Here is a 27,852-nt window from a genome sequence, read left to right on the forward strand (position 1 = left end):
GATAACTGTGAAGCCGATGAATTAGTCAAAGCAGACATCACCCCACAATTATATTCCGGGAAAGAGAGAATTTAGTTGCTCTTGTATCGGCAGAATTCAGCCGAGTTGATAGTCCTTGCCCAGAAAAAAACCGGGTCCGTTCCGCTTACCTATACTCGACTGTCGTGGGAATGGGAAAGAATTTAACCTATGCCTCTGGCTAATTGTAAAAAGAGAATAGACAAACATATCATTGATACAGTCTTAGTGGAGTCAATCCCTGACTAATTCAATAAGCAGGCAAACATGGTAGAATGGAATATGATCCACACATACCGAATACAAAAATTCAAAAGAAATGAAATAAGAACTCTAGTAGGATGTCCGATGATTGGAACCTAAGTGTGCTCTGACCAATCCACAAATAGGGAAACCCCACAATCTGCGTCAATTACCGTGGGATAAGCCTCCTCAACATCGCGTATTAGGTTCTATGGAGCGTAGTGTGTAAAAGACCCAACGTCAACAAAGTAATTGGACCTTATCAGAGTGGCTTCAGACCTGGAAAATCTAATATCGACCAGATTTGTACCATGCGTCAAATTGTGGAAAAGAACCGTGAAAGGAAGATCGACACACACCACCTCATCGTCGATTTGCCGCGTCCTATTTCCCACATTGATTGAACTTGGTATCCCCGCAAAGTTAATACGGCTGTGCAAGCTGACGTGGAGCAATACTAAAAGCTCCGTCAGAATCGGGAAGGACCTTTCCGAGCCGTTCGATAGCAAACAAAGGGCTCCCAAGTCACTGTTGACAGTCATAACATTGAAACCCTAGGTAATTTCGTCTATCTTGAAACCAAACTCAACTCCAACTACAATATCAGCCTTGAAATTCAACACAAAATCACTCTTGCCAGGAGTGTTCGAGAGAAAAATTTTGCGGAAGATCAATGGTCTTTTACGCAATGATAGTTCAACGAATCAAGATACAGCGGCTGCGCTAGTCACGTCGTACGGATGGAAGGGAACACTCCAATCTCGAAGGTTTTCGATTAAATACCCGCCGGTGCAATCAGAGGAAGAGGGAGACCTCCATCCCATTGGAGAAATCAGATTTAGAAGGACCTGGCTGGCCTTCAAATTGGCGCGAAATAGCAAAAAGAAGAAACCACTGACGCGCTGTTGTTAACTCGGCTATAACCGCGTAAGCGGTTTCTACATCATCACATCACTGATGTAGAAACCGCTTACGCGGTTATAAAGGAGTGAAATAGGAGTGCTAAGAGGTCATCGTCTAATTGCAAACTAGGAACTTCAAATGATGATTATTGTAGAAGCTGTCAGAAGGTATGAGATAATATGAGAACACAGAACATGCAAAAAAAACTTCTTCCCGGTTTATTGACGACACCTCGGGGGTTGCCCGGATAAAACTTTTACTACTGATGAATTTCATCAAAAGCATATCGTGGTTCAGAGAGGAAACAACAGAGTGAGGCGATTTTGGTCCCGGTGGTATCTCAATGAGCCTCCTAAAAGTCCACGGGCATTGTCAGACAGCTACTCCACATACCTACGGGCGATCTCCGAAGCCACTTATGGTAACACAAACAGTAAGATGGAGAGAACAGAAACGAGTTTGATTGAATTTATTTGTAAATTTGTTGGATTCTAAGGATAAACTACACATACTTCTGTAAGCAGCTTAAAAGGCCTTCGAAAGGTTTAGCATTATAATTCCACTTAACTGATCGCCCACTTCGACTAATCTACTGTTGAAATATATAATTCTGAGTCTGATCCAGTTTGTTGACAGAAACTTTAAAGCAATCGGACCGTCTACTGCGCGTTTGGTTTTTGCTGTTAAAAAGTAAAAATTCTTTACTCCACTCAACTACAAAGCTTTTTCTATAATCCCGCGTACTTTCAAAAGCGCCGTATTTTTTTAATTCCCTGCTTACACTTTCTCAAACCCAATGCCAACTGGGAAAATCATTTGCAATAACTCTTCGTAGTTTTACCGAAAGACCACCATACATTTAAAAGCTGTAAGCATTTTTCGCCAGACACACTCTTACGCACACACACCCCGCTAAGGATCACATGTTATCTGATAGAAACATTTCAAACGAAATTCTTTGCTCTTTTTATATACAATTTAAACTATATTTGTAAATGTGTTTGTAGTTGTGCAAAGTACAATCTTTTAGGCAATCCTTTTCCAATTTTTCCATGCACAGACAATACAAAAATAAATTCCTTATGGATATCGGATTGAAAAACGGCAAATACACGTGCAACACATAACAAACGAAACGAAACCTTTTAACGAAAGTTTACACCAAACCAAAATCCAAAGCACCACAGCCAAATAAAAAATGCATCCGCCGCCCCCACCGAAAAATAAAAGACAGACCACGAAACCCACGAGCAAGCCTCAAATGCGTTAACACGAATGTCCGTTTACATAGAAGATACTACACAAAGGACATAAGAAAAGTGTTTGTCTGTGTGAACGCGTGGGCTTGCGGTAGAAGCCGAGCGAAAACAGATATCTCTGGGCGCTGAGGAATGCTTATAGGTTTAAAAGTTAACAGGGTTGCCTTGGAAATTTTCAAACAAGTGCAAATGCGTAAATTTTAAAGTGGCCCAACGAACAAACACATGCAAACATTTACATACACGCGCTGATATGAAACAGATTTCTCTGTCATGTTTGCCAGCATAATTGAAGCCTCATTTTTTTCGGTGCTCACAGTAACCTTATTTTTTAACGTTCCTAATTTTTGTTTTCGTTGTGTGGTTACCTTTTTTGTCATTAAGGGGCACATCTGCTGTGAAATTTAAAAAAAATTGATATTTTTTCGATATTTCGATAAAAATAAAAAATACTAAAATTTTATATTATTTTAAATTTGACGCGATTTGTCCTAGCCATGAAGGGATTAGTGCCGTCAACTCTCCCGAATACATCATACGGAGGATAAGGTAGGGTAGGTAGAGAAAAATTCGCCCATTCGATCCTTTCAATTCTCCCAGTACGGACGGAATCATTCCAGCCATGTTGCTAAACGCGCTTCGTCTATCGGTGTCCTGGCTAAAGGCGATATTTAAGGAATGCCTGAAGTTCAACTATGTGCCACACTAATGGAGCGAGGCTAGGGTAGTTTTCATGTCGCAGGCAGGTAGAAACAACCCCATCTACCCGAAATATTTTAAGGCCTATTAACTTAACTTGCTGCCTGCTGAAAATATGAGAGACAATCTTGAATGTGCATATCAGGGTCGTAGCGCCTCCTGAAAACTTTTTGAAAGCGCAACTCGCTTACATTAAACTAGTTTTAAAAAGCGAATAGGCTCTAGAATATAAAAAATACACTCTTGGAGTTTTCCTGAACATCTCTGGAGCAATCAATAACATTTTTAGGGCATCCATCTGGAATAGTACCGCGTCAATAGGTGCTGATCCTACTATACAACTTTGGGTCTGAAGCCTCTTGAACTCTAGAAGAATAATGAAATGGAACGACGCTAAAATGACAAAAGAAGTCTGTAGAGGTATTCCGCTAGGCGGAGTAGAAAAGTCTAACAGTGTGATATCACACGATCTTAGTGGCAAATTGTCCGGCCCTAAACGTGAAATTATCTGCTCACCGAAGTGTTCTCTCAATAAATCCATTGATTAATGCGATGTGTGGGAAGTGGCGCCCTCTTGTTAAAACTAAAAGTTGCCGAGATCACCAGCTTAAATTTCAGGCATCAAATAGTCACACGTGATATGTAAAAAAGGCTATTAAAAAAAGTACCTCTGCTTGGATCACCCTTTAGTTTTTAATGCATCTTTACTTTCATATGGGGCCTTAACTATATTGAAAGTAATTATTTCAAGGTAACGGTAATTTTCCGCAAATTATCCCTTCACACACAGGTGAACGCAGCAAAACGATAAAAAAAAAAATAAAACCAAAGCAAAATGCTGTAGCAGAACTAGAATGACCAGTTGCATTGACAACAACAACAAAACGACATTCATTAATCTGTCACTTCGTCACGTACTTGCATAAACCTGATCTACATAAGCGCGTAGTAGGCATACACAATGGAAGAGCCATGATCACCAGCGCCACTATTTGCAGGGGCTCGTCTCTGTCGTAGTTGGAAGTGGCTAGGTATAAATAAATTAAAATATGTTTAAAAATGTGTGTGTTTGACTAAATTTTAAGTATAATTTCGAACTTAAGTTAGCAGCGATTAGTGATATTACGAACGAGGAAAGCAAAGCGGTAACCTGAAAATTGTTTTGACTAACAAAATAGAAATAAAACTGTAAACAAGTAAGAATTGAAACTGTTATATACACACAAAAGCCGTTACATTTCATTTCTCTCGTTCAAGTATAGTTTCAAACTTGTATTCACTTTCAAACACGCGCATTTGGCTTTCCAGCCAGCGCAGCCAACGTCATTGACCACATTAGCAGCGCCGCACAGCGATGGCCAATTTAAAAGTTTCAATTTATTCCACTGTGTTTCATTATATTCTGTTTCAATTTGTTTACTTTATTTGTATTATTGCAATTCTCATATGACGGCGTTTCGATTATGCTTTTCGTTTTGCTCGCCGGCCGCAAATTTCGCTCAGAAATGCGTGAAGCATGACGTTCGAATGACTCGCCGAATTTTCGACAGTGCTGTCGCTTTTTTTGGCATCACATGAAACAACAAAAACTCAAACTCGTTTTTACACTTTTTTGCTGGCTAACTTTATATAAGTAAAAGTTTGCAGAGAGAAAGAAAAAGGTACAAAAATCAAAAAGGGAATTGGAAGTTATTCAACAACCCTTGGCAATTTTGAGGACGTCTAGTATATACATACATGTATGTACTTATATATGGATCTAAAAATTTGGATTTGAATATTTTAATAAGCTATTTTGTTCTGTTTTCAATAAGCTCAATTTCAGAATTCGAAAGTAAAAATTTCGATTTTTTAGACCAATTTCGAAAAATCGAGAAATTTATTTCGCAATTTGGAGGTAAAAATGTTGATTTTGGAGAACAACTTCAAAAAATCGGGAAACTGCTTTCGAAATTCAAAGCCAAAAATGTCGATATTTAAAACTAACTTCGAAAAAATCGAGAAATTACTTTCTAAATACGAAGCCAAAAATGTTGATTTTTGAAAATAGCTTGGAAAAATCGAGAGGTTTTCTAAATTCGAAATGTCGATTTTTGAAAATAACTTCGAAAAACCAGTAAATTACTTTTAAAATTCGAAAACAAAAATGTCCATTTTGGAGAATAACTTCGAAAAATCAAGAAATTACTTTAAAAAATTAAAGACAAAAACATCGATTCTGGAAGAAAACTTCGAAAAATCAAGAGAGTGGTTAGTAGAGTTTCATGGGCTTGAAATTACTGCTCAAAGAGTTTACAACATGGATGGGAAATTGTATAATAATATATTTTCAATAAGCTCAATTTCGAAATTTGACGATATAAATTTCGATTTTTGAGAATAACTTCGAAAAATCGAGATATTGCTTTCAAAATTCGAAGACAAAATTGTCGATTTTGGAGAAAAACTTCGAAAAAAAAAATTATTTTCAAACAAAATTTTAATGTGGAGATTAACTTCGAAAAAATCGATAAATTTCTTTTAAAACTCAAAGACAAAAATTTCGAAATTGGAGGTTAACTTCGAAAAATCGGGGAATTTCTTTCAAAATTCGAAGCCAAAAATGTGTGGATACATATTTCTAAATAAATGTTATATGAGACCAACAAGAAACAAGAAAAATCGAGAAATCATTTTCAAAAAAATCGATTTTGGAGAATAACTTCCAAAAATTTGAGAAATTACTATCAAAATTCGATAACAAGATTCTGGAAGAAAAATTCGGGAGAACAGTTTTCCTACTGTTATTTTAATAAAAATGCGCTGGTTTTAGCAATTTTATTTTCTTTCATTGCGATATACATATGCCAATTTAGAAAATGCTAATAACGGTAAAAATTACGCCAATATTCGGTTGCTTTCGCCCAACCATACGCTTCTAATTTATCGTCGAGCAACGTGAAGCATTCGTGCATTCATTACAAAAACAATGCAATAAATCAGCTTGCCTGCTGAGAAAAATGCATTGTTGTTGTAATTTCGGTGAGTCGAAAGTGTTTCTATTAAATTTTGAACCCACTCACCAAATGCAGCTGCAACAAAGACTAACCAGTTGTGTCGCCCCCCTTATCAATTGGACTGCTCCCGGTTTCTACACGAAGCAATATATGGTTTCCACGACTCGATAGCAAATGAAATCGAAAATGCATGGCACGTAACGCTTACGAGGCCATGTTAAAGTACTAATAAAGCCGCAAGGAAAGCAATCGACAGTAAAACAATTCCAATAAGAATGAATAGCAGCTGGGGCTATAAAAGTGAAAATGAACAGCAAAGGAGTAGAAATCCAACTGACAATGAGTTAAGTTGTGTGAGGAGCGGAAAGAGCGCACCGCATGCAGTCCTTGCCAACAATATTGATGAGCAAACACGATGACAATATACAAACAGCAGCAACGTGAACTGCTGTACACGAGTGGCTTAAATAAAAACAATAACAATGTTAATAATAGCAATGATCATAAAAATAGTACTTAGTAGTAACTGCAGTGTTGCTTTTGCGATAGTAGCCACTATATTTATACCCACCCATAGATACATGGTTGGTGGTGTAGGGATGCATTTGTTTTTCAGCTGCGCGGTGTCGTTATTTGTGCGCGTAAAACTCGTAAAGCAGAAAGTGGGCGTGATCGAATGACCAATGCCAATTGTGTTGGACAATATTGCCAATGTTGCAGCAAAGAAATTTGTGACCCTTTTTTATATGCAACTCGTTCGTTTATTTAGTACGATTTTTATGGGCAAGGCAATCAATTTGGTGGCAACTAAAATTTGGTTGCTGGTTTTTTATTGCACCAGCGTTTGTGTGTGTGTCTTATTTTAAGCAATTTTTGTTGCTGTTGTGTAATAAATCGGCAGATGACTAGTGAAACAGCAAAACACAAATAACTGCCAAAAAAGCAAAACAACAACAGTTTTCGCTGTAAAAATAGTATAAACGGTTAGAATAAGTATTCCAGGAACACTATCACATGTATGTATATGTATGGCAGCGATATGTTATAATCGTCCGATATGGGCCGTTCCGACAAATAAGCAGCTTATTGGTGTGAGGAGTAGAGGTGCAAAGATTCAAATCGATATCGCAAAAATATCGCATATACAGGGTATAAAAATACTGGCCCAACCTTGAAACCTTAGAACATCTGCAACATAAAGTTTGAAGAAAAATCGAAATCAAAGTTTCGAGGTATTCGTTGTTAGAAATATATTTTTCTCTAAAATTATGGAGGAAAATCTAAATCGACTTTTCGAAAAGTCGAACTTAGAAAAACTCCAAAAAAATGCTTTGGCCTAATACCCACAAAAAACTCGTTTTTATAGTTTTTAGTATTCGAGAAAAATAGATTAAAAACAACGTCATACAGGTATAATCTAGAGTCCAGTATGATATTTGGTAAATTATGGACCAAAATATAACTTTTGGAGACAGATCTCTAGGATACATTCCTCGGTGGAATAGACACGTGGCTTTTACACGTAGTATAAAAAAATCTGAGTGTAATTAAGTTAGCCGACATCTTTCTATTCTGTGTTTCTGACGACAATTGAGCTACTAACGTGTTTTTCAATAGAGACGCCACAGAAGTAGACCGACAGGGACAGCAAACAATGGCATATTTTTCCCCACTCTTTTGACAGTTCTCTTCAGTACAGTTTGCCATTTCATCATGGAAAGATATACGATCCAACAATGAGTCGAAATTATTAAAATTTACTACCGAAAGTCGGAGTCAGTGGCCTCAACTTTAAAAGCTCACTTCTGGCTGAATGGCTTCGTCAATAAGCAAAATATGCGTTATTGGTCAGCCAGCAATCTACATGTACTCCATGAGTCATTATTGCAACCCGAAAAAATACAGTTTGGTGCGGTTTATGGGCCGGCGGCGGTCATTGGGCCGTACTTCTTCCGTGATGATCAAAACCGACACGAATGGGAATCGCTACCGCTCAATGATAACCGAATATTTTTGGCCCGTATTAGATGATATGGACTTGCACAATATGTGGTTCCAACATGACGGCAACACAAGCCGCACAGCGAATATCACAAACGATTTATTGAAAACCAAGTTTGACGAACGTCTAATCTCACGAAATGGTCCAGTCAATTTTCCTGTCTCGGCCTCAACCGTTTTTGTTTTATAATATTTAATAAAAACTTGTGTAGCGTTCTTATTGACAGTGCTTTCAAATCTCATGTCTCTAATGGCACGCTTTTCACCTATTCAATTTCCACTATAATCGCTTCAAATATTATTAAGTGTCCAAAGCTCACCTCATAAATATCAGATTATTGCCAATGTTCGCAATTTTAATCAATTTCATATACAGCATACTTCATACAATAAATCGCAATTAAATTTTATTCAACACCGGCAACCCTTAATCAATGACATCCACGCATTGACGCAATCGAACTACTCAATGCCATATTACGCATATTTGCAGTTCTCAATTTACAAAAGCACTCCACAAAAATTAGCTGCCAACATTGATACGCACAAGCCGTGTTGATGCAGGGGGGTTTTGTTTAATATTGGCGTGCGTTGCTGCAGCACATTGCGGCTTGTTGACTCTATTGACAGGCATATTGACAGACAAGTTGTCAACAAAACCGGTGCTGCTAACTAGCTTAAGGTTTTTTCTTCACGGTTTGCCTGCATTTTTTGTGCAATATTAAATAAGGGTTTTTGTCACGCTCACCGTGGCACTCAAGTGACACGTTGCAAAAATGCTAATGGCAACAACAACATTAATTGAGCTAACTATTGCTGGCACTACGTGTGCAATCAACGAGCAATCAATCAAATCCATCAGTAGCAGTTATCATTGCAAAGCTGCTGCAATCCACACAACAACAACATCTCACACACACATACTTAACTACAGACATTGGTATTGAATTTTTTCCTTTTATTTTTACACCCACCACAGGCAACTGCGTAGGTTGACTCCCTGGTAAATATCATGTCACTATCGGCAGCATCAACGCCAGGTTGACTGTAGCATTTGCTTTCATACCACTTTATTTTGCCTATGTACATATATTTGTATGTATGTGTAAAGCTATGCGGCAAACTTCGGCTTCGCATTTAAAACGGCACTTAATCGCTTATTTATCCTTTACAAATCCGATCAATGTCATCGATAGCACTTCATATGCAACGCAAAACACGAAAAATCAACAGAAATCCGAAATATGCGCTCAAACATGTATGTATATGGAGTAACTGCAAAAGTAGATTTGTGTTTTCATGTACGTGACCCTGTAGGAAAATTCAACTACACGTACAGGCATAAATCGCTACCAAGTGGTTTGAATTTTGTTTTTATAAGACCAGGTATCTTTTCGGAATTTGGCATGGATTTTCGATCAAGGCAACGCCACAATCTCTGAAGAAATTGTTCAGACCGGAAATCTGTGGGATTTGGCAGCCAAATAAACCGACCAAGCCATATAAACCGACAGTTCCCACCACAGTCGGGTCGCATTTTTATCAGGTCAAGGACTGTCAACTCAGCAGAATTCTGCTGATGCAACAACAACAGCAACAATCGATCCAAATCAAGTACTTGTATGAAAAACTTTTTCATTTGATGAAATATCTTCACGAAATTTAGCGTAGATTAATATCTGAAGAGACCACTACAATTTTGGATTTTTTTTAGATAGGACAACAATAACATTTAGTCGCATTACAAACTGACCGATCCAAATCAAATGCTTGTATGAAAAAATTTTTATTTGACAATCAGTGAGCATGTTATTCTGATCGGTTCACTATAGCATATAGATCAGTATCAATATATTGTATTTACTCCCTTTTGTCATATAAGAAACACACCCGTAAAGACTATTACGGCTTTGAAGCCACCGAAGTCACTGTTTTCTCTTGTACCAAAGCAATGTCACATATACTCCAAGTAGAGAGAGAGTACCTTTTCAACAGCCGTTTTTGACAGATCACGCGTGAATCATGTTAAGCTGCCATGTTATCTTTGTTCAGTATTGTCTGTCATTTCATCATGGAAAGACTTACGCCTGAACAAGGTTCACAAATCGTTCAAATTTATTACGAAAATTCATTTTCCATAAGGAATGTGTTTCGCGTGCCTCGCTCAAATTATGGTAAACACAATCGGCCTACTCACCGTACTATTCGCACCACCATCACCCATCTGGAGACCCTGCATTCATTATTGGATAATATTCGACCGCATAGACCAAATCAGTACGCAGTGGAGAAAATATGGCAGCCGTACCTGAAAGTGTACACGGCGCTGTTCGCAGCAACTCGGACTAACGTATAAAACGACTTGGCGTATTATACCTCGAAATCTTAAATTGAAAGCATACACAATACAGCTTGTGCAAGAACTGAAGCCGCCCGACCTTCCCAAGCAACATTTCTTTTCTCTATAGGCTCTTGAAACGTTCCAAGAAGATCCCTAAGGTTCGAAAATCGATTTTGTTTAGCTGTAAACAAGCAAAATCGCCGCACGAGACGAAGAGCAACCTGAAGAGATTCAAATCAGCCATTTTATCCAGAAAAACAATGGTTGGTGTGGTTTGTGGCCCGGTGAAATCATCAGTTCATATTCCTTCAAATATGATTTCGGTGAGAATGAAACCGTCAATAGCGTCCTTTATCGCGCCATGATAATCGGCTATTTGATGCCTGCAATTGATGCTCGTGATCTCTGGTTTTAGCAAGACTAAGTTACTACCCACACATCGCATCAATCAATGTCGGTCAGCAGATAATTTCACGTTTTGAGCCGGTCGATTGACCATCAAGATCGTGTGATATCACACCGTTAGACTTATTCTTGTGCTGACATGTAAAGTCTAAAGTCTATCCGAACAATCTCGATTCGATTTAGCCTTTGGAGCCTGAGAAACTGAGGCCTCTTTTGAAACAAAAAGACCAATCGTACTACAAAAATGGTTTCCAAATGTTGGAATGCATTTCACACAGTACGCCGAGAACTTTCAATTGACATGTTACAGATCGTACTCACAAATTTATAGCCGCCTTCACAATCCATACATATTTCCTACTGGGCACTTACTACATGATAGACAGTACTACGTATAACAGAATTCCATGCGACAAATGAAGCGGCAATAACACACAGCACACGACAACAAAAACAAAAACAACACAAAAATATAAACAGCAAATGCAATTTACAACTGCATGTGAAGCAATCCGACACGTACTCAAGCAATAGACAGTACTGTACAAGCTCGTTTGTGCAAACAGTCATGCCAGGCGATATTTTCAATCTCACTTTGACACAATTCCACTCTTAAATTAGCCCTACATTTGTGCATACCAGACCATGGGAAATTCACAATGTGCCTAAGTATGTGTACACGCACGTGTAAGTGTCTGCATGTGTGTGTGTGTGTGAATGCCACTCGAAAATCCAAATAAATCAAGGACATTATTGGCAACCCTCCAGCATTACATAATGCCAGCAAAGCATTATTTGCACTACATTGTGTAGCATTTTTGTGACCATTGTTATTGTTGTTGCTGCAACAATATGCTTATGAGCGGTGTCACGGTGGACCGGTGGTCGTGCAAATGTCAATGCAACATTTCGTTTCAATTAATCTTTGCTCTCGTTATGAGCGGTTTATTTGATCTAAGCGTTGACGCGTGCCGGCGACCAGCGCAAGCGTTTTCACACAACTGATGCGCAATACACACACACACTCATACTTATATAGGGTGCATAGATACCAATGTGCATGCATATAAGCCAATATTTATGGTTACAAATGCAAACAATGTGTTTGCAGCACTCCACCTTTGCCTGCTGTGACAATGCAACATTTGCCACTGATATTTACTGTTATCTTAATATCTTTCTACGGGGTTCTTCTGCTGCCTTTGTGTGTCGCTTTCAGAAGCGTTAAGTTCCTGCCGTCAACACTTTTGACGTAATCTCATTACATTTTCCCACTTTTGCACTTCCATTTGGACTTTTTTATTTCTTTTGACTTATCCTTTCGTACTTCAAACGTCAATATCGATAAAAGTTGCATAAATTTATGAAATTTTCAAATGACAGGAATGTTTCTGTAGCTGATAATAATCCGCAGACATCTCATATGCGCATATGTTATTATTTTGAGTTCAAAGTGTCTCTTTGTGGAGATATTGTAAGTATGTATGTATAATATGTGAAGCATTTCTTGCCTTACGGAACAAACCTAGTGTGTGAGATTTAAAAGAAAAATGTTTACAGCCTTCTTAAATATAGCCTTTCAGTTCAAACAGCTGCAATAGAGTAGCTTTATCCTTTTCTTTCAAAACTAAGTTTTCAAATTTGCTTCAGCATTTACTGAAAGATAATCTACCCAGGAACTATCAAATTTCTGCATGGGCTATTTAAACGCGGTGGCGAATAACTGATAAGAAGCAAGCATCAGCTTCTTTGCAGAATATGGTCGGCCGAAAGCATGGCTGAAGATTGGAATTTAAGTGTGATCAACCCAATTTACAAAAAGGGAGACCCCACACTATGCCAACTACCGTGGTATAAGGTTCCTCAGCAATACTTATAAGGTTCTATAGAGCGTATTGTGCGAAAGATTAGAACCGAACGTCAACAAACTGATTGGACCTTATAAGTGTGGACTTTGGCCTGAAAAGTCAAAAACTGACAAGATATTCCTAAGCGCCAAATCTTGGAAAAGACCCGTAAGAAGAGAATCGACACACACCCACCCTTCGTCGATTTCAAAGCTGTTCATGGCATCACGAAAGAGTAGCGGCTCTCTTTCTGAATTTGGTATCACCGCAAAACTAATACAGCTATGTAAACTGACGTTGAGCACTACCAAAAGCTCTGTCAGGATCGGGAAGGACCTCTTCAAGGTGTTCAATATCAAAGGAGGTTTCAGACAAGGCAACTCCTTATCGCGCGACTTCTTCAATCTACTGCTGGAGAAAACAATTCGAGCTGCAGAACTTAATAGAGCAGATACGATTTTCTATAAGAGTGGATAAGAAAGCGAAGCAAATGGGTCTGGTAGTGATCGAGTGCAAGATGAAATACCTCCAGTCTTCAAACTAACAGTTGTCGTACTCTCGACTTGGCTCTCATGTCACTGTTTGCAGTCATAACTTTGAAGTCGTACATAATTTCGTCTATCTGAACCAGTATTAACACCAACAGCAATATCAACCTCGAAATCCAACGCAGAATAATTCTTACCAACAGGTTCTACTTCGGAGTGAGTTACTCAATATTCTCGTTCTGCTATACATATGGTGCAGAGGCATGAACGATGATGATAAGTTCTCAAGCTTGAAGAGTGTCTGGTTTATTACTTAAGACCAGTGACTTCAAATAACTCCCCAAGAGGTAGTGTAAAGATGTTAAATAGTCTAAAGATGTTAAATCACAACTTCTTAGAGGCCATTCATTGTCACAATTTCTTCAAATAATTAAATCTCCATACTTTTCTCACAAAAATTCGGTTGTTGCACATGCTGTGTGGCACGTTTCCCCGTCTTGTTGGAACCAAATGTTTTCAAGATCCAGTTCTTTCAATTGCGGCCATAAAAAGTTGATTGTCATCGATCCATATTGTTTCCATTCACAGTGATGTTGTCACCAGCTTTATTTGGAAACCAACTACACACACCAAACTATCAATTTCGGTGAATGTTATGGTTGTTCATGGATAATTTGTGGATTTTTTTGGCATCAAAATCAATAATGGTTTTACCGCACCACTCAGATGAAAGTATGCCTCACTGGAGAAGATGATTTTTTTAAAGAACTCATTATCGTTTTCAGTTGTTCCAAAGCGAAATCAGCAAGCTCACGATGCTTACGCTGGACCAGTGGCTTCAGTTCTTGATTGCAAACAGTTCTATACGGAAAAATTACAACAAAAAATATCGTTTTTTCTGACGTTCCGAAAAATCTCTTAAGAAATATTGAAGAGTTATTTAACCAATTCTCATTGAAATCTCCACCCTGCAGCAAAGTGATGGCGCTGCAATGTTCATTCATTTGACATTTTACTCATGTAAACTGCGAGAACACATGTGCATAAAGCCCCAGCTACTTGCCGCAACATTTACTTTTCCAATATCTACTTTTATCACTTTTTAAATACTTACAAAACCAAAAGTATTACGTAACTTGCAGCAACTTGATTAACTACGCAGGAGATGCACAGCAATATGGAAACTACAAAAAGAAGCAAAGAACATGCGGTTGGGGGGGGTTGAGAAACCCAATAGGAGACGCACAACTGAAAAGCCACAAAAGTTGACAATTTATAGCAAGAAAGCGGGAAGGAACAACATGAAGCCAAAGTATAAACTTTTAAAGCGCCAAATTAACATGGGAAATTATGTAGACGAAATTTCAGTACTATGCGGTAGAGCGGGGAAGAGAATGAGCGCATACAACGCTGATTAATATGGAAAGTGTTACGCAAGCATGTCTGCACGCTTAAAGGTGACACGTGATGAAAAGTGCACAAAACAATTTACACGTGTGTGTGTGTGTGGAAGAGTGTGGTAAAATTAGAGGGGGGAAATGCAACGCTGGCAACTTAATAGTTAAATGAAGTTGGCAAAAGTTTTATCAGAGTGTAAAAATGAAAGAGTCAAAATGCCATGGTGTTTTGTTGTGCGCGCTTAGCGCAACAGACGGACGCCACTTGCTAAACAAGGGTTAAAATGTCGCATGCGGCAAGAGTTGCAAGCGCAAATAAATCTGCAACTCGCAACAAAAGCGTGATATACGCATGCAACACTCCAGGTGAGCTTAAGCTATGGAAAAGCAAACACTACAGCGACAAGTTGACGGGCACAACAACCAGTGAGCACCAGCTATACGCGCATAAAACTATGGTATGTGCGTTTGTGCTTGTTGCTAGTTGAAGCGCACATGAACTTTTTGCAAAAGGCTTAAATGTCACGCTCGCGAAGTTGTGTAGTCTCTATGTGTGGACGCGCTAATCTCAGCTGCAGGTGAAAATGATAAAACAGTGTGAACAGTTTAGTGTTGGAGGGCGTGAATAAGGGTTAAAAGCTTCACCATGCTTTATGCGATCGAAGCGTGCATAAATTAGAGTGTAATGTGAAGTGGGCAGTGAAAATGAGGCATGCTTGGATGCAACATAATTATTAAGGCACTTGTAGTAATAATCTATTAATTATTCGACTATATTGCAAACGATTAAGGGGGTATTCAAATATCGATTTTTTTTCTAAGTTTGACTAGAAGGCAAGACGAAATATTTCCTGTCATCAAACAAAAAGTCATCGCACTCGCGACTTGGCACCCACGTCACTGTTGACAGTCACAACTTCGAAAACATAGATAATACCGTCTATCTTGGTACCAGTATTAACAGCAGCAACAATGTTGGCCTGGAAAACGATCAAAATGGGTCAAAAGACACGGCAAAGTTATTTTGTAGCACAGCATTGCACCTGCACACAAAGCAAAATCTGGCTAGGAAACAATCGAGGTACTTGGCTGGCTACCCCACCCGCCGTATTCAGCAATCTTAGCTCCTTCCGATTACCATTTGTTTTCATGATAGGGACACGCATTGGCTGACTAGTACTGCGATTCCCACGCAGACGTCGAAAATTGGGTGTACGAGGTGTGTTCAAAAAGTATCGCGAATTTTGTGTTTTTTCAAAAATTATTTATTTATTCATGAATATCTATTTTGTCCCCTTCAAAGTAATCCCCATGAGATATTATGCACTTGTGCCAACGGTTTTCCAATCTTCGAAACACTTCAAAAAATCATTTTTTTTTTATCTTCTTCAGCTCCACCTTCGATTCCGTCTTTATCTCGTCAAGACAAGCGTAACGTCGTCCTTTCATGGGTCTCTTCAGTTTAGGGAACAAGAAAAAGTCACAGGGGGCCAGATCTGGGGAATACGGTGGCTGCGACATCATTAGTGTGTTGTTTTTGGCCAAAAAGGTCGCGCACAAACAACGATGTGTGAGCAGGAGCGTTATCGTGGTGCAAAAGCCAATTTTTGTTCTTCCACAAATCCGGGCGTTTCTGGCGGATTATTTCGCGCAAATTGCGCATAACTTGCAGGTAATATTCCTTATTGACCGTTCTTCCCTGTGGCAAGAACTCATGATGCACCACGCAAACTGTCCCGATACTTTTTGAACACACCTCGTATGCTTGGTTTGCTTCAAAAAACGAACATTTCTATTGGCATGGTGGTCAAAATGTATAATGAGCAAATGTTATAGCTGGTCAGGTTGACAAGCTGAGTCGATTTAGACAGGTTCGTCTGTCTGTCCCTCCGTTTTTTTTAGATTTCGATATGAAATTTTGTATACATCCTTTTCTCACTAAGAACCTGTTCTTTTATCGGAACCGCCGATATCGTATCACTACATTATATACATACTCGTATGTATTTACATACAGTATGTCAAGTACGATATGATGATATGTGGTCGACTTTATCGACAGTTAATGAAAGACTTCGCTCTAATTCCTTCGCGAGCCGATAGAGGGACGCCTTGTCTATCTATCGGGACGCTTTGTCCTTAATGCATTGTCAACAAAGGTTCAGTTGTCGTTGATCTTTTGAAAGAGAATCACGTTAAACGCCATGAGTGCTAAGTACGCGTCGCGCTACGAGGCTGTGTTCCTTTGCATCCACCCGAAAGGTCCCAAAATGTCGCAATCAGCGGCTGCTAATATATGAGAAAGTCGAAGGCATTTGTACAGAAGTGGATACAGCCATATATAGTGGCTAAAAATGTCGATGATTTACCAGAACGTGGTTCGATAGGAAAAGTGAACAAAAATGGTAAAAAAAACAATAGTAAATCTGTTTTCGCGGAACCCTGCTTTAACACTGCGGCAACGACAAGCAAAATTATTGGTAAAAGGTTTAGATATATCCTACGAAACTATCCGAACCCTTCTTCATACTCATGATCTGGCATGGCGCAACACAATGAAGAAACCTCTGTTGACTGAAAAACTTGTGACAAAGCGACTCACTTGGGCGCATGAGAATATTGATAGAGATTTTGAAAATGTCATTTTTACTGATGAATGTTCTATATGGGCACGTTCTGTGCTCACGCAAGCCTAGTCAACTTGCACAAATAGGCTTGTTCAGCGGACCGTAAAACATGGAATAAAGGTGTATCTTTGTGGCTGCTTCTCAAAGCAGGGATTCGGCACTTTGTACCTCTTTACTGACAACCTAAATGCCGAGAAAATGATAAAAATCTACAAAACGGCTCTGCTGCTATCTGCCAAACGATGGTTCATCAGAACAAATGAAGATTGGATTCTGCAGGACGACAACGATCCTAAACACCGCAGCAAGTCTGTGCTCAGTGGAAAACTCAATCTGGCATCGTTACATTGGATTGGCCGCACATACATTTTGAAGCAGTTCGTCGCATCTGGAGATCCTTGCCACTAGAATACACCGTCAATTTAGTAGAAAGCATGCCTCGGAGATGCCAGGCAATTATCGACGCCGGTGGTAACTGGACATATTATGGACCAAATTGCATCATTGTCTGTAATGTATTGAATGTGTATACATACATATACGTAAATATGAAAGTTTCATAAAACGATTTTTTTTATAAATTAACACGACCATGCTCTTACGTGACACTTGACTGTATGTTAGTCGTCATACAAGCTAAACAATCAAAATCAAGATGAAGCTCTTTTTTATGCTATAAAAAATGCACGTGTGATGACTTTTTTTCGTTTCAAACACAAATTATTTTTTTTTTAACAAAAATTTATGATTAAAACTTAAAAACTTTGACAGGTGCGATGTAACACCTGCTCATATTGACACTTGACACCTAAATAATATACACACATACATAATGTACAGAAGAGTTAATAAAAAAACTTAAAAAAATAAATAATAAATACCTAAACTATTATGACAATTTTCATCACAATAACTTAAAAAAACCGAGACTTAAGCGGATTATTTAAAATACCTGTATATACTTGTATGTACATATGGTCACATAAAATTATTACTTTGCATATTACTGCAATATAAACTTCAAACAAAAAGCGCGAAAAATGTTTGAGTGGCATGAAATAGAAGTACAATATTTGCAAAGTTGTTTTCATATGGAAACTATTTTTTAATTGCACAAGTTATGTATGTATGGGTAGATCGTCACCTAAATTGCAAAATAACCTAACATCACTTTTCATAAGTTTACAAGCGAAGGTAAAGCGATATAACAGAAACCACTCATATTGTAACAAAACTTTAGGATTGGAACAAATTTTTAGAATTAGTTATAAACTGGTTATATATTGGTTATCATAAACTTATATTGAAACAAAATTTTAGGATTGGTTACAAACTGGTTATATATTGGTTATCATAATGGTTAATTATTGATCTTTCGATTTTTTTTTTTTTGGTTTTTTTTGATAACATGCTGTTTTGCATTTTAGGTAACGTTAAAGATATTTGCATTGCGGATTATCATACGCTGTCTGCTTTTCAATATTTCGTTTGCTTTTCTTTTTCTAAGAATATTATTTCATTTCGTTTTTATCATGTGCATTGTGTTTAATTAAATTATTTATTTACAGAGAGCAAATATTTGTTTGCAAATAAAAGCAAAGCTAAAAGGACTTTGAAAGTAAAACGTGAAATTTATTATTTACTTTGCTCAGCGAGGCATTAAGGTGTGACTTGTACTTTTTCTATCTGCTTCATATGATGCTGTAAGTAGTTCTGTTGTCAATGCGGTAGCGCCTTTTTTTCGAGGTCCTGGGGGAAATGACGTTCTAATAACCGAGTTTTAAAGATTTTACTTAGAAATTAATGAAAATAGGTCGCCGTTTGTTCGAGGAAACTCTTAATCAGATAAAGCAACAGCACAATTTAAAAGTCCCCAATAATTATCCAAGCCAACGAAGCAATATCCAAAGATATTGTTCAATTTGGACCACTATAGCCTATAGCTGCTATACAAATTGGGCTATCAAAATCAAGTCCTTGCATGGAAAACTATTTCATTTAATAAAATATACTCACAAAATATGACAATGATTATTATCCAAGGCAAAGCTAGCATTTAGGATCATACTGTGCAGTTTGGATCGCTATAACACATATTTACATTCATACCATAATCGCTATAAGAAATGCACCTGCGGAGGAAACTGAGGATACTACGAGTATAGCTTCGCTACAGCCAAAGTTACTGTGTTTTCCTGTTTTTTGTTGCTGTCGCTCGAAAATACTTCACATAGCATTGATCACTCTACTTTCGCTTTTTATTAACCCACTAAAATACTTGCACCATCATATAAGGATGTACACATTCCTCAATCAGTTCAAGGCTAAATCATCATGCAACCACACAAGTCGTTGGCTGTGCATTTTTAACCATAAAAGGCAACAACCTGCCGCATCAGACATTCCGTCACCATAATTGGCACACCGCTCATGGATGCGTTGCAGCCAACGCAGACATACTTACATAATGTAGATATGTATATGCTGTAGACAAGTATTATATGTATGTATGTCTACAGGTGTAGAGTCCACGACAGCAGACTTAGTTGATTTCGTATGCGGCTAAGCCTTGCATTGTAATCAATGCCACATATTAACCATAAATTATGCAATTTCTAATTGGAAATGCAATTTCACAATGGTCGAGCTTGTCATTTCCAGATACATACGTAACATATATAAAAGGAAGAGCACTTTTATTTTAGTATTTATTATGCTTTTTTCGTTGCGCACTTAAAAAAAAAATAAGCGCAATCTGGCCACACTTGTCAAGTGCAATCAACTGAAGAGGACTGAGAACAAGCGAGTAATGGGAAGGCAGCCAAGTTATGGTTGCGCAGTAGCCGTGCACTTCTTCTTTGCTTCGGGCAGATTGCTCTTAACTTTTGCGGCTTTCGACACAAGTGCAGAAATTAAAAAAAGAAACTAGAAGCGAAAAGATCAAAAAGGCTTTGTGGCGCGCACGTGTATCTAATTTTGGCGCAAGCTTTAAAATTCAATATGTGTGCGTGTGTGTCTATGGCAGAAGAATGCGCGTGAGTGTGCAAAGTTGGTTAAGTTACACGTTGTGCCTGGGTGAAAATATTGCAACATTTACGCGCACCTAGTGTTAGTTGCAATGAATGAAGCGTTAAAAGAGAAAAAATAATCGAAATTTTTTCTATCTAATTTTTCACATTTTTCATATAATTTTGTGATCTTAAATAGTTATAAATATTTTTTTTTTAATATTCATTATTTTAATTAAAAATGAATATCAGATACGGAATATCGCTTCTTTGCACTGAAACCACTGGAATTTTAGACAAATATTTGGTAGTCGAAAAAGTCTTTTCGTATCTTGTCAATAGATACTCGTATCGTTGTAGTCGTATATCTCCAGGGCTACCAATCACATTGTGCCTTACCATATAGTGTTGAAAATGTGAGATTTTATGCTTCATTTAACCAGGGAAGTTGAAAAAAAGGCAAAGGCTGTTCAAAAATGACGGAAAATAATGAAGAATTTCGCCATATTATGAAATTTTTGTATAAAAAAGAGAGGAATGCCACGCAAGCCTCCAATATAATTGAAGTGAAGTTTACGGAGACAATGCTGTATCAGTTTGTGTAGCAAGAATGGTTCACTCGCTTCCGTTCTGGAAACTTCGATGTGAAAGATGCACCTCGCTCTGGTCGACCTATGGTTGAAAATGCCGATGGAATTATGGAAAAGGTTGGGCAGGTTACATAAGCATCGCTTAGGAACTTAACATTCATCATCAAACGGTTTTGAACCATTAAAAAAAGCTGGCTACAAAAAGAAGCTCGATGTTTGAGTACCACATGAATTGTCTGTGAAAAATTTAATGGACCGAATTAAATAACATCTGCGATTCTTAGCTGAAATGAAATGAAATCGAACCATTTCCGAAGCAAATGGTAACAGAAGACAAAAAGTGGATCAAATACGACAATAATGTGCGAAAAAGATGATGGACCAAGCGTGTTGAAGCTCAACAAATGAACGCAAAACCAGGATTGACGCTTCGAAAAGTTATGCTGAGTATTTGGTAGGAGTGGAAAGGAATCATCCACTATGAGCTGCTCCAGTCTGGTCAAACGATTGATTATACATTTTACTGTTAACAACTGATGAGATTGAAGCAAGCAATCGCAAAAAACGGCCAGAACTGAACAACAGAAAGAGCTTTGTCTTCCATCAGGACAACGCTAGACCACACATATCTTTGATGACTCGGCAAAAACTGGGAGAGCTTGGCTGGAAATTTTATATGCATCCACCATATAGCCCTGACCTTGCACTATCGGACTACTATTTGTTTCGGTCAATGCAGAACTCCTCAATGGAAAAAAGTTGGCTTCAAGAGAAGTCTGTGAAAATTACTTGTCGCAGTTTTTCGCTGAAAGTTTTACTCTAATGGCATAAGATCTCTAGCGGAAAAATGGCAAAAAGTGGTCGATCGAAATGGTACATATTTGGTTCATTAAAGTTTATTACACATATAGACAATAAGTTGAAGTTTGATTAGAAATACGAAAAGACTTTTTCGACTACTCACTATAAAAAAAAAATCCAAATGACGAGACGATTTGAATTCCGAGTGACTGAGTGAAACTTGGTATCGTAGCGAACTGAGCCGATTTGTTTTGTCCGCCCGTCTGTATGTACGCTAACAAGTCCGTCAGCTTTTCCGATATCAATTTGAAATATTGCACACATCCTTTCTTCCTGAAGAAGCTGCTCATTTGTCGGAACTGCCAATACTATGTACTAGCGTTGGACTACTTTAGCATATAACTGTTATACAAACTGACCAATCAAAATCAGGTACAACAATCTTCGAACTTATTGCTCAGATCGGGCCACTATAACATATACATAGCTTACATAGAAACTTACCTACAGAAATCAATGTAAAATTATTTTTATACACTTTAATGCTGTAAGAAAGCAACTGTGAAGGGTATTATAACTACAATTATAGTTCGACTACGTTTAGAGAACAGCACGACTAGACACTAATTTAACTTTCCATATTAATTTTATAGGTGTCTCGCTACAAACACAATACAAATTAAAACTTTAAAGTTTTTACTCATTTTCGAGTTTTAGTGGTCAGTAAAACAATTTAACACCGCTGAACTTGTAACCTCATGAACTTAATTAATAATTTCTGCTCTTCATCACACAGTGCCGCCAAAGGCCACACAAATATATTTATACATATTAATTTTGAAAAAATTATGTAAGCATGTTTGTAGGTTATAATATAATACATATGGACTTATGCAAGCAGCGCCAACTATACGCTAACTCAATGCTAGAGCACCAGCTGCCACTTGTTGCTCCTCTGCACATTCAACTGCCGGCACTCTCGCCAACTGCTGGCTCACTCTCCAACCCATACTCACTTTTATACTCGTACAATTGCAGCGCCTGCTTGGGCGCTCTGTTGGGGAAGACTGGTATTGACTTTTGAATGTGTAGCCGTCGCTATGCCACCGCGCACCACACACTACCAGACAAGCATGGCACATTATTTCAATGCCGGCCGGTATATTTCGATAATTATACTATACACAACAGTGAAGTGAATGGAGTAAAAAGTTTCACTAAATAGTAGATAACTCAAAAGCAAAATGCGCAAGTCTCGCTTACTCAGTGAAGTCAGCCAAGCGAGGTATGAAATGCGGTTGATTTTTGGCGGCCAGTCCGGCAACGGAGAGCGGCAAAAGCGGCAACGTGGAAGTGGATATATAAGCAGCGAAATGCAATATTACAACAAAATGCAGAAAACAACTCGGCAGACAGGCCAGTAGACGCGAAATGACTTTGAAGAATGCAGACGCTTGACAATTACCAAGCGCCAGCGCTGCAGCGCGCTTACATTTGCGTTAGTAAATAAAAAAACAATAAAAAATCTATTTAAAAAAGTGAATACAACTCAAACGGAGCACCAACAACACAAACCTGACTGCATGAAGCGTGTTAGCGGCAGAGGCTTTGGCAACTCGTGTGCAGCCAGTGGTCGAGGCAGTTTGGCGCAGCCACTATGTCGGCGCTGTCTGCGTGTGTATGTATATTTAAGCGAACGGTTTGTGGATATGTGTGCTGGGAGTGCAATGGCTGCGTTGTCGGCTATTTTTATACACGACCAACTAAAATAGATTTTCAAATGCTCATGTACATACATACATATTTATATGTATGCGAAATGGACCACTTGGCCAGAAAAGCTAAGAAACCAGGCGGCACGAGTTTTGCAAATATAGAATACATTTATGGTATGAGAATGCAGAAGATATAAAGCAAAAATTATTTCAAATATTGACCGTCGACTAAGCTGTCACATGCACAAGAAAGGGATCAGGTCGAAAAGATATTATCGTTTCTATGACCTTGAGATAGAGACACCAAATTGATTAGTCCGCTAAGAAAGCAAGAAACCTCCATAAATCCAGACATATTGCTAGCCTAACCAAATAGATAATAGGTTTGATGGCTGGTCCAGAGACACCAAATTGCATTCGGCTTGATTACCCTACAATTTAAACGAGAATGGATCCTCTAAGGAAGCACGAAAGCTCCATAAATCTAGACATATTGCTAGATTAACCAAATAGACAATGGTTAAGTTGGATGACTGGTCGAAGCAGATGGATGAGATCGCACTTGAACTAATGGATGAAGCATTTTGTGAAGCCTTAAAAATAGATGTCCTGTAACGCGAACTTGTAAGTCAAGCGCGGTGTGATCAACAAAAATTTGCTCAAGCTTTTCATTTCTATTTCCATCAGTTCGGTGTTATATCTGTGAGCTACCAAGTGTTTGAGTCTAAATATCGCAAATGCGGAACAATTAAGAAGGAAGTGCTTTCCACTTTGTCTTCTTCCACGAAGCTTCTACACCTGAAGTCCGGTAAGATTCTCAACCTTACGGCATGGACGCCGATGGCGCAATGACCTGTTATAACACCCACAACTAGGGAGAGACTAGCCGTACGGGAGGAGAAAGGAACTCTTTTAATGTCTACGGATCAATCTTGGTCCATAAAGAACTTGCGACAGCGCATAAACCGATAGTAACCCAGCGCTGGTCAAACTCAGTTACTCAATAATGGAACACCCGAGAAGAGCATAGCACCAACCTGTTCCCATTCTACTGATAGCGGCATTAGGTTACCTTTTCTTGACAGCTCATTAGCCTTATAGTTGCCTGCGATTCCGCTGGGCCTGGCACCAATACTAGTCTTATCACAAAGTGACTGTTTGCTGCGGATAACGAGGTTAGGCCTTCCTTAAATAGAGCTTAATGCACGGTTAGTGAGCTGAAGGCTAGTGTCGGCTATCAGGATGAATAGTCACTTCTCTGAAGGAAACTCCAATCTACTGCTACCTTAATGACAACAAGCTCGGCTTGAAAAAATCATTGCAATAGTCGAGAAGTCTGAAACTAAAGTTGATAGGGAGTTCCTGAAATACAATAGACCGAATTTCGCACTCTATACATGATCTTTAAGATAATTTGAAGCAATTTTATACACCCAACAGTTCTGTGGAAGTAGTTTGATGATCTTGAAAATTCATAAAATTGGCTCACTTTGGAGACATAGTCAATATAATAGTATACACACATAACCATAAGATATATTAATACAACTATGTATATAATTTTAATTTTTTACTCACCAATGCTGAGTGGTGTGCCAATTTTGCCGGAGACATTTAGAAATTTAAAATCTAGATTTATTAAATTTTTACGACCGAAAAACGACATTGAACCACTGCCGTCGCTGACACTATTCGCCGCAGCTGCGCTGTTTTTCGATGACTTCCCCGACGACGTGGACGTCACAGGTGGGCCGAGTGTTGTAGCAAACGAATGTAATTTCTCCAATAACGTGGTAGCGTTCAGCGCACTGTATGGTGGACCAGCTGTGGCGGTGGGATCCGTAGTACTCGCAGCGGCGGTAGTTTGTACCGGACCAGCGGTAACAGTGCACAATTTACTAATGCTGAGTATGCATGTGATAAAGATGAAATTTGATGAGGTAAAACTGAAACTGATCACTTGTTGGATTTTACTCTGATAATTGCAGCTGCTACTGAAAAATTTGCTAATTTTCGGCGGTTCGCTAGCGTTCGAGGCTGTTGTGGAAGACAGTGTTGCCATTGTATGTGAACGATGCAATTAGAAAATGTCTTTTAACTGTACTTTAAACAATTAATATACTATTCACTTGATTTTTCTTGTTGCGGAGTAGTATTTTAATTAATTGAACTATATATACATTTATATAACACAATATTTTTGTATATTGAGGTTGGCACTATTTGACTCTGGAAAAAATAATACTGCTGATTTTTTTCTTTTTTTAGTAATTTGTGATTTTATTATGCAATATTTGCATAATATATATTGTATTATAATAATATTTTTTTTTCGTAAATAATAATTTTCAATTAATTTTTTTTAATAAAAAAATATATTTTTTTCATAAATAATAATTTTCATTAACAACGCCAATTCTATGTAGTGCGTTGTGTTTTTATTAGATTTTTCATTAGATTTTTCACTTGCGATTTTTTAAGCATACACTATTTCTTTTAAAACCAAAAAATTTCAAGGAATTGTTTGTGTAATACTTTATTTTGACTTAAGGCATATGGTCTTGCACACATGAGACCGCATTCATGTAACCGAAACACGTCGATTTTGTATCAAGACCCGCATTCAATTAAACAATAATTGACGCCAAATTAATAAATTGCACTTTTATAGCTCCGGCTTACATAAATATATACCCCGCATCATCTTACAATTCGCAAAAATTAGTAACAAAATAACTGCAAGTCAAAATGCAGCATTGAAGCCCGATAAACAAATTAAGAAAATACGCAAACTCATATTGGCAATATGACGCACGGTGAGCGAAAACGAGTTAACACCGCAAAGCAGCAAGTTCAGCGAAATTTTCGTATGGCCAAAACAGACACAAACGAAAGACACAGATAATTAAAAGCATGCCAGATATTTGAAAAAGCCAGAATGAGCGACTTAAGCGCACACCGAAAGTAGGTAAAGCAACACAGCGCGTTAAAGCTGCACAAAATCAAAGATAAATATAAAAAACAAAATATTAAATATAAACAAAAACAATTTGTGATCCAAAAACAATTTGTGCTCCAGTTCGCTTAGAATATGTGTGGCTAGCGGTTAAGGTCTCTAGCGCGTTACGCGACGTACGCAAAAATAATATTTGTAAACCGTTACATAGCGCGATCGCTGTGATAAAACGACACACATTTACTACGAACGAAATCAAAAAGAAAGCAAAAGCGCGCACTTATTTGCCGTTTCATAAACGTCTTGTGTCAATAAACTTTTCCAAGTTTTTGCCGCCGATTTTCCCCCCCAACACACTTAGCGAATTCGCTTTAATGGCAGACCGATAATCACAATTAGTTTTACGCTGAAAACAACCTGTTTATGCTTAGCCACATTTAGAAATTGATTAACAACAACAACACACAATTATTTGATTAATTTATTACAACATATGTATTTTCACGGTTATGTGATATATCATACGCTTACTTATATATACATAAATATGTATTTTATTCTTATTTTGCTTTGCTTATGTGATATTTTATTCTCTCATGCGCACCGAACTGTAAATTCCAATACCGAAAACACACGTTACGCACTCGAACCGTAGAAACCGTCGTCGAACACGCTATTATTACCAACGATTTCGACACGAGGACGCACAACAAACGACTAAAAATTCAAATTTCAAGAGACACACGCCAAACAACACTTGGCTACGCGAAACAGACCCGCTGAGCGACGGTGATACAACGTACATATAGGCCCACCAGCCAACAAGCTCTACTACAAGTTTCTCTATTTGAACTCAGCATATAGCAGCCGGTTCCATGTGATCGTCAAAAATATAAGGCAAGATTTTTACGCTCACCTGTTAGCCAACGCAAGCCCACAAGCGAACAAGCATTATCACACGAAGGCAAACATATGAGTATATCTAAATGAGCAGCACTAATACGCATACTCTTACTACAGACGAAAGTTAGTCGTATTAACTGGCAAAACTGTTTTATGCTACAGCTCTTTCTTTTCGCTCTCGCGCAGTGATAAAACTTCTCGCTCACAGTGTGCTATCGCTAAGTTGCTTTGGCGAAGTACACGTGGTAGCAGAATCTAACAACAATAATAAAGTAGTATTTGCAATGATTATTTTATATGATATATGTACATATATATCTCTTATTGCATCGACAATATAGTTTAGGAGAGCATAAATCATTTAAGAGTAGCTTGCTTCTCTTTTTGATCGTTTAATTCCTTGACTGTTTATGCTTAAGTGATATCGTAAATTAATGAAACAACCAACTTGCCCAGTACATAATGCAAGGGTGGGCTTTAATTCCTGAAATCTATAAAATATAAACGTTTTTTTTATAATAAATCGATGTCACACTTTTAATTGTCTTCACGGTTGTACGTGGTTTTTTCGCAGCGACTGTATATTCGAATGCAGTGATGCCGTGATATCTGTTAGGAAAGGTCATTTATGCGCGGAAGATCGTTGCAACAGGAA

At 38.1% G+C, this 27,852-nt stretch overlaps 1 protein-coding gene across 8 annotated transcripts in view; it reads right to left on the reverse strand.

Annotated features, from left to right (window-relative positions):
* Positions 1 to 27,078, reverse strand: part of LOC105231640 (low-density lipoprotein receptor) — a 368,088-nt gene extending 341,010 nt beyond the window's left edge. For 3 of the 8 annotated variants that reach the window (XM_049449546.1, XM_049449543.1, XM_049449544.1), the window contains exons 1-2: positions 26,826 to 27,071; positions 24,917 to 25,567 (exon numbers count right to left, since the gene is read on the reverse strand). In XM_049449546.1, the coding sequence (XP_049305503.1) occupies positions 24,917 to 25,400 (484 nt within the window). In that variant the 5' untranslated portion in view covers positions 25,401 to 25,567; positions 26,826 to 27,071. Of the gene's footprint in view, positions 1 to 24,916; positions 25,568 to 26,825 lie in introns of all 8 variants that reach the window. The other 5 variants (XM_049449542.1, XM_049449541.1, XM_049449545.1 and 2 more) reach the window with 4 other exon arrangements.
* Between the last annotated feature and the right edge of the window lie 774 nt (positions 27,079 to 27,852).

Source organism: Bactrocera dorsalis, chromosome 2 (genome assembly GCF_023373825.1).
Source record: "Bactrocera dorsalis isolate Fly_Bdor chromosome 2, ASM2337382v1, whole genome shotgun sequence".
Taxonomy (NCBI): Eukaryota; Metazoa; Arthropoda; class Insecta; order Diptera; family Tephritidae; genus Bactrocera; species Bactrocera dorsalis.